The sequence below is a fragment of the Cynocephalus volans genome, chromosome 2 (genome assembly GCF_027409185.1).
Source record: "Cynocephalus volans isolate mCynVol1 chromosome 2, mCynVol1.pri, whole genome shotgun sequence".
Classification (NCBI taxonomy): Eukaryota; Metazoa; Chordata; class Mammalia; order Dermoptera; family Cynocephalidae; genus Cynocephalus; species Cynocephalus volans.
In genome coordinates this window covers 117367615-117381892 of record NC_084461.1, presented here as the reverse complement: position 1 = coordinate 117381892, position 14278 = coordinate 117367615, and the positions used below count along the sequence as shown (strand labels likewise).

Here is a 14278-nt window from a genome sequence, read left to right as displayed (position 1 = left end):
CCCCACTTCCACACCTCCCATCTCCTCAGTCCATTCCAGAAAGAGCTTCATTCCCCGGTGCTCTACAAAACATTCGAGGTCCCAAATGACTGCCATGTTGTCAAGCCCATGGTCAAATCTCAGTTCCTGTCAGCCTGGACACAGGTGGCCCACACCCTGATCACTGGCTCCTGCGCAGGCTCCTCCTCGTCCTCCCACCTTAACGTTGATGGGTCCCAGGACTCGGTCCTCAGACCTCTTTCCTCTCTTCACACCTACTCCTGAGGGACCCCATTTGGTCCCATGTTTTAAATATCATTTCTGCATTGATGAATTTCAAAGTTACAGCCTAGCCTGGACCACCCTCCTGAGCCCCAGCCTCATATAACCAACTGCCTACCCCTCAGCCACCTGCCACAGTTAAAATCAGAACCCCGCATCTTACCTGAAACGGCTGCTCTTTCTCCCTCAGCCTTTCAGTAAATGGAACCAACACCCACCCCACGTTTCAGGCTAAAAACCAGCATTCTTCCTTGGTTCTTCCCTTTCCCTCAGTCTCTCCATCTGATCAATGCTCTGTTGGCCCTACCTCTGCTGGTGTCCCCAATCCATCTGCTGCTCTGCACCTCCACAGCTGCACCCTGGCCCTGTGCCCCACACCTGGACAGTGGCCTCCTAACAGGTGTCTGCTTCCTCTGTCCTCCCGCCTGTCCCCTCCACACAACCACCAGAGTGCTGTCCCAACACCCTTCACCCCTTCCTCCCTTCTGCCAGGACCCGTTTGCCCACCTCCTCCCCCTAGGTGGTTCTTGCCAGAGTTGCTTTGGGAGAGACCATGTGACACAAATCTGGCTGATGAAACGTGAGGGGAAGGGCCTCTGGGAAAGGCGTCTTTGTCCTTCAAGCTCAGCTCCTCTGCACGGGTGACGTACTACCTGCCTGCAGTGCCTCCATCTGTCCCATCTGTAGACCTGTGCGTAGGGCCATGTGGCGGCCCTGGGGACGCTCAGGCAGCATGCTGAGCACTGCAGGGCAGGAGGCAAGGGGAACCACGGATTTACCTACCTGAGCAACTCTCACCAAGGCCTTCCCATTATGTAGATAATAGACTTTCTTTATTAGTCAGTCCCATTTCCAGTCAGGGTTTTCTGTCAGTGAAGTTGAAAATGTCTCAACCAGTGTATAAATGGTCTTTAAAAGTGTAAATCAGACCACTTTAATCTCCTGCCTGAAATCCTCCAACGGCTTATCATAAAATGCAAACTCCCACCATAACCCTGGGGCCCGCCAGCTCCACTCCTGACCATATCTCCAGCCTCATGTCTTACCGCGCCCACAGAGGCCTTCCTCTGTCTGTGCCGTCCTTTCCTGCTTGTGCCCATAGTATCACCAATACGTGAGGAAAAAGACTCCTCCAAACTCCAACCCTGAACCCCTCTGCCAAGGTATACACTAGGCCGTCGGAGACCAACGCCCCACTGACCTCTTCTCCTTCCAACAGTGGGCTCAGCCGAGCTCCCTGCCATGTTACTAAACAGTGAACAAAGCTATAGGAACATCTTGGGTGGGCCCTAAAACCAGAACAGGGGGTGCCCACAGGGAGGAGCAGAGTCTGAACAAGGCTCACCCTGGACCAGGCTTTAGAGGACCAAGGTCCTTGGGAGCCATGCAGGAAAGGGACTGAGAGGCTGAGAATGATGTGCTCTTTAAAGAAGGGAGTTGGCAGGAGCTGCGTGGGCTCTGGGAGCAGCAGAGCCCATGGCCCGGCACAGGAACCCCTCACGAGGAGGTCACTGGAGGCATGGTACACTCAGGAAATAGGAATCAACAACAAATACACTGATGTTAACCATTCTGCAAAATGGTTTGCTGATGCCCGTTTACAAAACAGCCATGACTTAGCATTCTCAAGAGACTGTATAATCAAAAAGAAAACAAGTTATATTTATTCATGTTCTTTTTTTTTTAAGATGACTGGTAAGGGGATCTTAACCCTTGACTTGGTGTTGTCAGCACCACGCTCTCCCACGTGAGCTAACCAGCCATCCCTACACAGGGATTCGAACCCATGGCCTTGGTGTTATCAGCACCACACTCTCCCAAGTGAGCCACGGGCCAGCCCTGTATTCATGTTCTTTCAAGAGCAGATGTCTTCTCTCCTTTACAGTTCCCCACGTAGAGACGGCATGGCCTGTGCCATGGGTAGAGTTGGGGATAGAGAACATAGGGTGGGTGGGCTCCTCGTATGGCTTCTGCTGCTCAGGCTGCCTCTGGACACATCCCAGCCCCAGGAAACTTGGGGACAGGCGCCTGGACAGTAAAGACTGGCTTCTCTGCCACAGTTTAGAAATCATCTTCAAATCTTACTCACTAAAGAGACCAAGAAAGTGATTCTAATCTACATTTCAGATCAAATGCCTTGGGAAGCTTTAGAGGGTTATCAACCAAGACACAGACGGTAACTGTAGGCTGCATGGGGGTGCCTGGGCCTCCCCTCCTGGCTTGCCTCACCTGAGGAATTTGCTCCGTGTGATGCAAGAGGACCAAGCCAGGATCACAGGAGTCATCCCTGACACCCCCTTTCCCTTGCCCCCACAATCCAAACTATTTCCAAGCCCCATCCCTTCCTCTTCTCTCCATCTCCACAGTCACCCCCTGTCTCTCCCATGAACTACTGCCCTGGCCTCCCAAATGGTCTCCCCACATCCTCTCCTCTCCCCCACCAGTTCCTTATTCACACTACAGCCAGAGTGATCCTCTTAGCATGCAAATCAGATCAATCCCTCCTTGACTTAAAATCCTTCCAGTCACTTTCCATCCCCTTGCATTAAAGCCATAAGTCCTTACCTGGGCTCTGCCTGTGCCCCCTGGCCACTTTCTGCCTCTCTGACTGTATCTGTGCCACACACCCCTGTACTGTGCTTCAGCCACACTGGTCTTCAGTTCTCAAGACACTCTAAGTCCCTGTCCTGCCTCAGGGCCTTCACATGTGCTGTTTTCTCTGACTAGAATGCCCTTTCCCCCATTATTGGCCTGTCTGGCTTCTTCTCATATGTAAGATCTCCAGCTTCGACCACCACCGCCAACCGCATCCTAATAGGCCTCGCCGGCTATTTCTCTCTCAGCATCTTGTTCTTTCCATCCATAGTGCTTCTCGTACCGTGCAATGCATTTACGCATTCTCTCCCAGCCCACTCCGAGAGCACCTCCCTCAGCAGGAGTCGGGCACTGCAGCATAGAAACAGCTGTGGGCGAGGGTGTGAGCGCCCTGTGCAGGGGTCTGGAGCAGAAGTTGCATCTCCTCTTGTCAGAAGATTCTCAGAAGTTTCCTGACCTGGATGACTTGACCTCTCAAAGGTCCCTTCCACATCTCACCGTGATTTCTTCAGTGGAAATACATTAACTTGTATTTCTTTCCTTCTGAGGGGGTGTATTTGGTGATTAACACCAGCTGCTGTAGAAACCCCCAAATCTCAGTAGTGTAATGCAGTAAAAGCTGATTTCTCACCCTCATCAGATCTGATGGGGTCAGGCAGCTCTCCTCAAGCAGCGACAAGGAGGCTGTGTTCTTTGCTCTCACTGAATTCATGACCACATGGTCTCCACAGGAGGGGAGAAGAGAGCAGATGGTGACTGGATTAGTCAGGGTTCTCTAGAAAAACAGAACCAATAGAAGATACGCAAACCCCAGTACTTCAAAAAGGTCTTGGAAATATTCGTATTACCTTTTGATTCTATTTTTCCATGAACTTTTGAAGTACCTTCGCGCACGTGCGCGCGCGTGTGCGTGTGCGTGTGCGTGTGTGTGTGTGTGTGTGTGTGTGTGTGTAGAGAGAGATTATGGGGCTGACAAGTCCCAAGATCTGCTATTGGCAAGCTGATCCAGGAGAGCCAAGGGTGTAAGTTCCAGTCTGAAAGTCAGCCGTCTCAAGACCCAGGAAGAGCCAGTGTTTCAGTTCAAGCCCCAAGGCAGAAGAGACCAATGTCCCAGCTCAAGCAGTTAGGCAGAAGGAGTTCCCTCTTACTTGGCTTTTTTGTTCTGTTCAGGTCTTCAACTGATTGGATGAGGCCCACCCACATTAAGGAAGGTTATCTGCTTTACTCATTCCACTGATTCAAACATTAATCTCATCCAGAAACACCCTCACCCTGAATAATGTTTGAACAGATATCTGGGCACCCTGTGGCCCAGTCAACATGTGAAATTAAACATCACAATGATATGGGGGTTGTGTGGCCAGGCATGTTGACCTCCCATTGGTCAGACCCAGTCACATGGCCTCATCCTGTCCCCAAGAGAAGCCAGAAATAGTCTTAGTGGTGTTCAGGAATTGGAAAATGACCAGCATTTGGAAACACACAGTATGGCACCCTCTTTCTGGTTAGGTAAAATCTGTTTGCTCTTCTCCACTGACTTGTTCAAGGGATTCTGGATCCAACCTTAGAGATCTGTAGGAATTTTTGTAAATTCTGAGTGCTTAGTGTATAATTAAATGAGATAATACATTCTTTTCCCATAAAGTCACCAAAGTAATAGGCAGTTAGTATACTTTCGTTTTGTAAATATCTTGAGCTGAAATTTTCATCATCTTTGGGAGTAGACTCCGCAGGGTGTGGGAGACCCATAGGCTGGCCAATCTGACCAAGTCTAACTCAGGTACAAAGATAAGCATGGGTGGGAGAGCTGGTGCAGGGCACCATGACAGGCCATGCATCCTTCTGACCAAGAGGCCCTGGGCTTTCCACTTTGGTGCTTACCCCCTGCTCCTTCCAATTGATGTCTCTGCTGCCTCCACACCCTTGCACTCCAGGGCACCCTGGATGGTGGTGTCACAGCTCCTGGGCACTGAACTCTAAATTCCCACTCCTCTGCACCCAACAGTCACATTGAGATTTAGTTTTCCCAAAGATGAAAACGTTTATTGGCCAGAGGACACAAAATGGAGTGCCAGAGCTCAGAGGGATACCCAGGTAACCCTGCCACTGCACAGGTCCCTCCTGCAAACAAGGAGAATGCTACACCAGACTGGGGCAACTTGAGAGCAGAACATGGGTCTGCCTTCTGTGTCCACTCACATGGTGCTCAGCACTGGGCACACAGAGAGGGCTCTACCAAGAGAATGCAGCCAGGTGCTGCAGGAGTCAAGGGCTCTTAACCCAGGGTCTGTGGACAGACATCAAGTCTCTGCTCTTCCTCCCCATTTAACACTTGTCTTTCCTGCTAAGCTGTGAGCTCCAGACTAGCAAGCACTGAGCCTGTTCTGCTTGCCAGTATATTCCCACCATATCCTGGCACATAGTAGGTGTTCAATAAATATTTACTGAATGAGCACTACCCTAATCATTCACTTGTTTAAAACTACTCTTCTGTATGCTAGGCATTGTACTAAGTGTCAGGGATACAGATGTAATGAAACAGATATGGTTTCTGTCCTTACGCAGCTTACAAAGATGTTTGTTTACACCAGAGAACAGAACCTGATAACTAACCGTAACAAAGACTGAAGTAACACCAAGCAACCTAAGTCAATTGAAAAAGTAAATTACCCACAGATCTGCAGGTAATTAACTAATAAGTTTATTACCATCCCCAAAATGAAGCAAGCAAGAGGGAATATGCCAATGGCAGAAAAATTGAATCAGATTACACATGAAGAAACAGGGAATTTTGGACATGTGCAGGTGCCCTCTTGTGTGGCTTTGGAGTAAGTCTGGCTCGTCCAGAGCCACCTGTGCAAGCTGCACACACCCCGGTGCTCAAAACACGCATGTCAAGATGAAAGACTCCAGGAAAACCTACTCCCAGCCTCCCACCTGCAAAGCTTCAGCAGATGTTTAAAAAAAGCCTGAAGTGGCAGCCTCTGACAGAGGGTACAGGGGAGGTAAAAAGCACACCAGCCCCCAATCCCACCCTCAGCCCAAGCACTGTCCACCTGGGCAAGCCAAAGCAGCACCCCTCTGTAAACATCAGTTGAAGTCATAGGGTCCAGAAGATGTTGGATGTTGCCTGTCCTCTATTTGGTCAGAAGACGTTTGTCATACACACTGTCCCTCGACTTCCCCCTGTCTCACCAACTTCACAGTGTGGCTGTGGTCACAGGGGTGAGACCAAATCAGTAGGATTTGTCTCATGGTGCCACACCTCCTTCAGTGGCTCGCAGTGTACGTGAAGTGTTCATTCCATGGAAAGCACATTAATTTACAAAGAGAAAAGTGTGAGAGAGCCTGCAGCCACAGAGGTGTGTCTAAGCACCTGGCCTGGGGTCTCTACAAATTGCCCTAATTCCCAAGCAGTCTCCTGAGCCTGGGCACCCTTCAAGGCTCAGTCAAAAATATTCATGTGTGGGCAGGTTGGTTGAGCTTTTGACAGGGTCTTTTCGTGGAGAACATCATTTGAAAAATGGCAAATGTCCAGGAAGGAATGTGTTCCATTAGTACATTTCTGACATAAGAAAACTAACACCAACTTGACAAGAATTTGAGAAATTTAATTTCTATTGCTACGCAGCACCAGAATCCAGTCTGAGAGGGTGCTGATGGGTTTATGAGTGTCTCATCGAGTTCAAGTCAGTGTGAGAAATAGCGCCTGAGATTAAGGGAAAGCTGTAACAGGAGCTAAAACCCAGTTCTCCAGCGACTAAAATTTTATGGACTCCTGCTTTCAGGAAAGATGTTTGTTAGCCTGCTTATGTGGGCTTATGAATTCCCTGCAGCCACCCCTTTTCTCCAAGCTCCAAGTGTGCAGGAAGGAAGGTGAGGACTGCTGTTTGTGATACCTTGTTTCTGGAAAACCACAGCGTGCTACTGCTCTAGTTTGGAGGGCCTAAAGAGAGGCCTTGGCCTCAAGCCCACCTCCTGTGTGCCAGGCACCATGCAGGGCACCACAGAGCCCAGCAGCTCTGCCTGGGATCCCACTATGGGACACGCAGCCTAACTAGTGCCTTTGTGCTAATGAATCCGTGCTGACTTAAAATCATCAAGGTGTGGCCAGTGCCTCCTCATCCCAGCAGACACAAGGGGAGTAAGAACCCCCCAGCTCCCTTGCCATCCTCAAATTCCTATTTGCCAAGCAGCTTTCCAGTGTCAGCTCTGATAGCAGGGGCATCTCTGGGGGCACAGACTTCTGCCCAGCAGTGCCAGACAAGCTCCCCAATGGCTGTTCTGACCCCCAGCCCAGCCCTCTTTCCCAGGACACCAGCCTCTTACATAAACACACCCTCACCCCTGACGTGACATCAGCCCCTGGCCAAGCCCTCTCTCACTGTCCCTTTATCACAGCCTGAGCATGACCTTGGAAACCTGCCCATGCAGTAGCCAATGAGACCACAGAAGGTCAGTACCCTGGGAGTACCAAGCCACAGCCAGGAGCTAGAAGGACCCTCATAGACTTTTCCTCAGGCAGCTGTCCTGGAGGGCAGCCTGTGGCTTCTTTACCTTCCTCTCATGTGACTCAGCTCCCTACCAGAACAGGGACCAGGCCTGGGACTTCTCTGGTCCCCTGCCCTGCTGATGTGCCTGTTGCAGAGGTGAGCTTCAGCAGATATGTAATCACTAAACACAGATAAAGGACCCTCCCTATCACCACGTGAGGCTCAAGAGGACTGAGGTCCCCTCAGCTGGGCCACACCACCACCACCAACCCCTCCCTGTGAAAGCTGCCCCCATCACTCTGCACAGAAGGGGTGGGGGTGGGGGACAGGCCACAGTACCTAAATCAGGTTTCAGCTCTGAGGATTCTCACTGTCTTCACAGTATGACTCCTCCTGTCTTCCCTGACCATGCACGTTTCCAGGCTTCCAGATGGGGCTGTGATGGGAGGCAAGGAAGAGAAGGGGCCCTCTGCATCCCTAAGGGGGTGTGGGGTGTTGATCTGCCCACCACACCCTTTCTGTTGGCCCCACCCCAACCACCCAGTCCCTGGCCGTGGAGGCGGCCTCTTGGCCCAGGCCTAATGAGTCAGTCAATCCTGTGACTGTTCAGTATTCAGTCCACTTGGCCTCAGTGATTACTTCAGGGAAGAATGCAGGAGCCATGTCTGGCCAAGAGTTTCCCCCATACTTTTCTCCAGGGCCCTCAAGAAAGATTTATTTGGTCCCTGTCTTGGAATCCCACATACAGGGACCATGTGAGTGTGGGGCCACCACTGGACATCTTGCAACCAAGCAGAGAATGCCTCTGTTTAGGGTCCTGCATTTGGTAGCCTTCTCTGCCCCCCTTAGATTTCCCATTATGGGAACTACACCATCTTCCTTTTTTCTTTCCTAAACTAGTTGAGCATTTCTGAGAGTTTCTGTTACTTAAGCCTTAAAAAGTCCTGAAAAATTCACCAGAACAATCTCTTTCAGTCTTTTTTACCTAGTATCTGTCCAAGTGTTTCCTTATATTAAAATGTCGGGATCCCAGAAACGTCCCGAGGTCATCTCGGAAGTGGGGGCCAAGAACATGAGCTCAGAATGGACACGTAGAAGGTGCTAAGCAGCACGTGCCGAGGTCCAAAAATGCAGAGGGGACGGGAACCAGCCAGTAGATAATGCTGGAGACAAAGGAGGGGCGAGATCAGGAACTGTTCTGAATTCTGCGTGGTAAATCTGTGGGTAATAGGGAGCCACTGATGGCTTGCGAGCAGGGCTGTGATGTACCTTGTTCTGCAAGTGATGACAGAGGCCCACTGCAGGGGTGACCACCCAGGAGGCTGTTGAGGGGCCTGGGATGGAGATGAGGGGAGGACTCAGGGGTCAGTAGGGAAGCCTCTGTGAGACTTGGAAAACATTGGTGCCTCCACTTGCGGCGTCAATTTTACCATCATGGGCAAGTGGGCAAAGAGCAGAGGCAGATGACACTTGGGGGCAAGGGAAGGCACAGCAGGCAGCAGCTGCAGGACTGAGATGGTTCTGCAGAGACATCCACTTAGAAAAATCTGCTCAGAATCCCAGAACCTAAAAACAAGATGGGCCCCAGAGCCCTCCTATCCCATTCCTCATTTTATCGATGTCTAAACTGAGGTCCAGGGACAGGAAGGGACCTGCCCAAGGCCATTCAGTTTGTCACAGCCAGGCCTGGAGCCCAGCTGTCCTGTCCTGTTCACTCCAGCCCCAGTCGATGATACTGTCTCATTGCAGGAGGGCTTGTTGAGCAGTAAATAACTCGGAGTGAGTGTGGAAGGGGAGGGTTCAGTAGCCTTAAATCTCTTCAGAATTTTTAAAGGAGCTGGGGAATATTGACACGAATTAAATCCAATAAAACATTCATTTAATTAAACTTTAAATGATCCAAATATTTGCTGTTTGGTTAATGTTTGTGTAGCCAACAGATGCAGAATTATGATGGTTCTGTCAGTATTCACATATTCTAATTTCACATGAGTTTTTCCTGTGCAAAGTGCACGTCTTCATACATACAAATAACTAGGAATGCACTCGGGGAGAGTGTGGCAACCGGTACCCCAGCCAGCAGAGGACCAGAGGGACACAGAAGGCTTCCAACTCTCATTTGGGTTTTTTTGCTTGCTCGTTTGTTTGTTTTAGCCCTGAGGCTCCTCCGAATCTTTTTCTAAACTGCTTGAAATATATTACTTTGGAGCCACTTGGAGGAGGGTGTTCTACATTTCACATAGGTCCTATATTCCAAATAAGGGCCCCCGGACCACAGCCTACCAGATGCCTCATCTCCCCATCCCCCACTCACACTCCATCTTTCCATCTACCCAGCCCCCTCTCATCTTGTTACGCAGTGGTTCTCAGGCCTCAGGGTACCACAGACCCCCTGGGATGCTTGTTAAAATCTGGATGCCCACCAAAGGGTCTGTACCAGCCTGAGGCAGAGGAACAGGAATTTGTGTTTTGATCACCCACCCCCAGAGATGCGACACAGGTAGCTGGGGAACCACACCTGAGCAGCGGAGCTCTAGGGCCCAGGGGAAACCCTGCCTCCTCCAAGAGCCCCTTCCTGACTGCCCAGATATGCAAAGAAAAATGTAGGTTCATTTTGTACCTAAACTGACTTCTTCACAAGCCCCACCCCATTGAGAGAAAAATGCAACTAAATTCTTATTCCGTTTTAAAGCTTAGTCCAAGGTGACAGTGTTACTGGTCCACATTTATGTAACACTCTGGCAAAGGAAAAATGTTTTCTGCCTCCACCTTTTACATGTCCCCAGCTGCTCTCCAGGCTGGCTTAAGTGCACAAGGAAGTGGCAAGGCTGTCCTCTGCTGCCCCTGGCTCCCACTGCCAGGGCCCCATTGTCTGAGGGCACTCATAGCTGAGCTCAGCCCTGGCTGTGCTCTTGGTCTAGCCAGGCAGCTTCTGGAGTGGGGATGCTCCCCCAGGCTGGCCTCCCATAACCCCCATAGCACTGGGCACCCCTCGAGGCCCAGGGCAGTTCCTTGGGGCCCTGGTCTGGCACAGTGCAGTCCTGGGGTACAGAGGAACAGAGCATCTCACAGCCTGGCCAATGGGTGGCCAGGAGCCGAGGGGGCTCCGGCAGGTAAACGCAGTGCCTGGCTCTCCCGCCTCACCCTTCCCACCATCTCTCTTATTCCCGCAACCCCCTGGGAGGAGGAGCAGGCCTTCCATACCCCTTCTTGCTTCTACAGTGCAGATCCTCACAGCCTAGGGGAGCCTCGTAGTCACCCAATAAGGAAGGGGTACCTCCTCTACACTGGGGACAGCTCTGGGTTCTGAGTCCTAAAGGCCCACAGAGTACAGTGGGAGCTAAACAGTTTTAGCAAATTCTCCCTCCCGCCCCCCTGCCCCAAGCCTGGGTCTTGCTACAGAGAGTTAGTGCTTCTTCTCTCCTGCCCTGAGAATAAGCCTCATGACTCAGAGGTGGGCGGGCAGCAAGCAGAATGTGATTTAAGAGGGAACTTGAAATACATCACTATGTTTGTAAAATATTGTGCCCGTTGCGTCTGCATCAATCACCTGGTGCTTCTCTCTTCTCCTGCGGCTCCTTCCGCGAGAGTCACATTTTTCCTGTGTGCGATCGCCCCCTCCCCAATGGCCTGCTGGCTCTTTTCCTTCTTATTTCCATTTTCTCCAGTTTTCATCCATCCATCCTACAAGCACTGATGAAGTACCTAGTGTATGAGGGTACTTCAAAAAATTCATGGGAAGATTCATATTATCTTCGAATTCTATTCTTCCACGAACTTTTTGAAGTAGCCATGTATGTCTTGTTCATTCCCGTGAGCCCAGGGCTGGGCCACTGAATGTTTGTGGAGGAGGATGGGCTCTGCTGCCCAGGAGTGATCTTAGGCACCTGTTTCGACTGCTTCTCTGCATCTGCATCTGTTTGCTCTTCCTCGTCCCCCACCACCCTACACACATGCTGGCAAGAGGGTGTGAACACAGACATGCTGCCTACGGTGGTGTTGCTGCCTGGTCACAGCTCACAAGTGTCCCACTGAGTCACAGAGGTCAGCTCCCAACTCTGTGCTTTGTTCCAGATCTTTTGGGGAACACACCTGTCGGGGCCTCCCAGGCCCCAATACAGTAAGAATGAATAGGACTCCCAACATCCCAGAATAGACATAGACCCCCAGAGCCAGACTGCCTCCCTCAGCTCACGCAGCCCCTGGCAGCTGCCCCAAGCCCCCTGAGTGGGCAGGTTTGGGGGAAGAGCAAGAGGGAATCAGTCATGTCCATTGGCCAGTGACTCTCCCCCCATGCCTGATCACACTCAGGCATTTGAGCAACCTGAGTTTGATTAATTTTTCATAAATCCTGAGGATTTCAAAAAGCCTGGGATTACAGAAAAATATTTCATACTCTTCCCATTTGCTTGAAGAATGATCAGTCTTAATGCCAGTTATCAAGTGGCAAGTCTTATTAATTTGTACAGCCTGAACTACACTTCAAAAAATTAAAGGCTACAGTGCATGGTCACAGAACAGAAATCCAAATCCAAGTTCAGCAAATCCTCAGGCGGAAACAGACCTTCAAAGGTCAGTCAGTTCATTCCCCAGATTTCAGACAGTGCAACCTTTAAATTGCTCCCAGATGGATGAGAAAACTGTCGGCTCACCCAGCAGACCTTGACTGCACTGAGCAAGGCCCAGACTTCATTAGGTCAGGGAACCAGCAGGCACCACACACCTGGCTCCCTGGTCTCTGCATAATGGCCCCGGGTCCCTGGCAGCCCATGTGCCCGACTCGACTTACGAATCCATGGCCCAGGTGGCTGCCCTGCACATTATCTATCCTTTCCAACCTGTTTTGACTCACTGAGTCTTTTCAGCATCTGATGTAAGTCGTGGCCCCTCTCCCAGGAAAAGTGTCCATCTGTACATTTAGTCAGTACACTGTAAAACATTTCCAGGGAGGCTTAAAGCCCTCCTGGACCCCTGCCCTTGAGTAAATCGTGGCTATTGCCTCAAGTTGAGACTCCACCCTCTGGGCCTGTGATTGACCGCCTTCTCCTTTCCCTTTGCAGAGGTGGTTCAGCTCAGCCTCGCCCCTGAGGACAGGGTCATTGTGACCACAGTGACTGTGGGGCTGAGCACAGTGCTGACTTGCGCTGTCCGTGGAGACCTGAGGCCACCAATCGTCTGGAAGCGCAACGGGCTCACCCTGAACTTCCTGGACTTGGAAGACATCAATGTAAGTCACCTGGAACCCGCTCTGAGCTCAAGTGTAGCTACCAGGAAAAGAAAACTGCACAAGTTGCTTGTGGCCATGGCAGGACCGTTGCGTTTTAGTTTAACATCCCACATTTGGTGCCTTTCCAGCCTGTTGTCAGCCTGGAGGTATTGGAAAATCTCCAGCATGTGCAAAGAATAGATGAGTAGTGGCCATCAGCTCGGCAGCCACACCTGGCTAAGGTCAGGGCAGGTGGCCTCTGACCGGGCCCTGCATTAGCCAAGGCCTTGGAAGGCCCTGAGAATGGCCATGGAGAGGAGTGGGCTGTGTAGGCTTGCTCACATGGCTCAGAGGGATGAACCACAGGCAGACAGAAAGCACAGCCAGGCAGGGGGGGCCCTGAGGGGGAGACTCTGGACCCTAAAGCTGGGAGGGATGTAGACAGCTGGACATGGGGGAAAGGATAGCCCCTGAGGAGGGCAGAGGTGAGCCATTGGGCTGGGTTGGCTGGAGGGAAACCAGGTCAGGACAGAGGGGCCTGTCGCGGGGAACTTCTTCACCTGCTGAGGGGATGAGGGTTTGGTGGGTTGAGTGGTACTACATGGAAGAAGAGAACAGCTGAGTTCACGCAGCTATCATGACCAACGGGGCTACTTCTGTACTCTGAGGGGCCAGGAAGCCTGGGTGGGGTCCCAACATCACCCATAACAGCTTTGTGACTTTCAGTAGTTTCTTAACCTGCTGATCCTCAATGAATTAATCTGTAAGAAAAGCAACACCTCCCTTCTATTGGACTTGAAGAAGTGAAATAATTCAAGTATATTTATTGGTCCAGGTTTGGCACAGGGAGTGATGTGGCTTCCCAGAAGTTCATGTGAGAAGACAGTGATGTCACCCATGTAGTGAGCTGCCAGGACAGCTCACGGGTCTTGGGCTATAGTAACAGGAATACAGTTTTCAGGCAGAAAAGGGGGCAGTCCTTGTCTCCTTGGGTCAAGACAGGACAGCTGGTCCCCTGTGGGATGCTTGGCCAAAAGAAGGTAGAACTATGGGGTGAGTAGTCAGTTCCTAATATCACTAAGGTGGTGGGGTAGGTGCTGTGCAGAGGAAATTGACCTGGTCTTTAGGACCCCATGAGTTGGACTAGCATAAAGAGCCAAGGTGCACCCCAAAAGGAGACCAATTTGGGCTCCTTAGATGGAACACCATTCCGGGCATCAAACCTGCCCCACAATGGAGTGAGCCATCACAGGAGGCAGTGAGCTCCCCATCCCTAGGGGCATGTAAGCTGAAGCAGGGACTGTGGTCAACAATGCTGCTAGCCACATGAGGGCAGCTAAGCCATGACCTTGAAGGTCCCTTTCAACTCTGAAACTGCTTTGTGGAGCGAGAGGCCCCGAGAGGCCCAGCATGAAACACTGCAGGAACCACCAAAGTTAGAACTCTGATACTCTCTAGGCTGCTTTGGCTACACCCCTGGAGGTCATGGGAGAAGCAGATGGAAAGAGGGAGCCACTCTTCAGATTCCACCCTGGGCAGAGCTGGCTGGCTGGCACAGGAGTGCCCTTCTCCCCACCTTGTCACACTGGGCAGGATTGTTTCCTTGCAATTTCCCTGCTGTGGTGAGCATAGGCAGTATCCTGTACATCTCCAAATGGCAGCACAGCACAACCCTGGTAGATGCTTGATAGACAGATGCTTGTGGGCCTGAGATGGCCAGGGC

The 14278-nt window shown here is 51.2% G+C and overlaps 1 protein-coding gene across 1 annotated transcript in view; it reads left to right on the top strand.

The window, feature by feature from the left end:
• Positions 1-14278, top strand: part of FSTL4 (follistatin like 4) — a 390948-nt gene that overhangs the window by 325624 nt on the left and 51046 nt on the right. The window contains exon 6 of the mRNA XM_063087969.1: positions 12410-12576. Within this exon, the coding sequence (XP_062944039.1) occupies positions 12410-12576 (167 nt within the window). The remainder of the gene's footprint in view (positions 1-12409; positions 12577-14278) is intronic.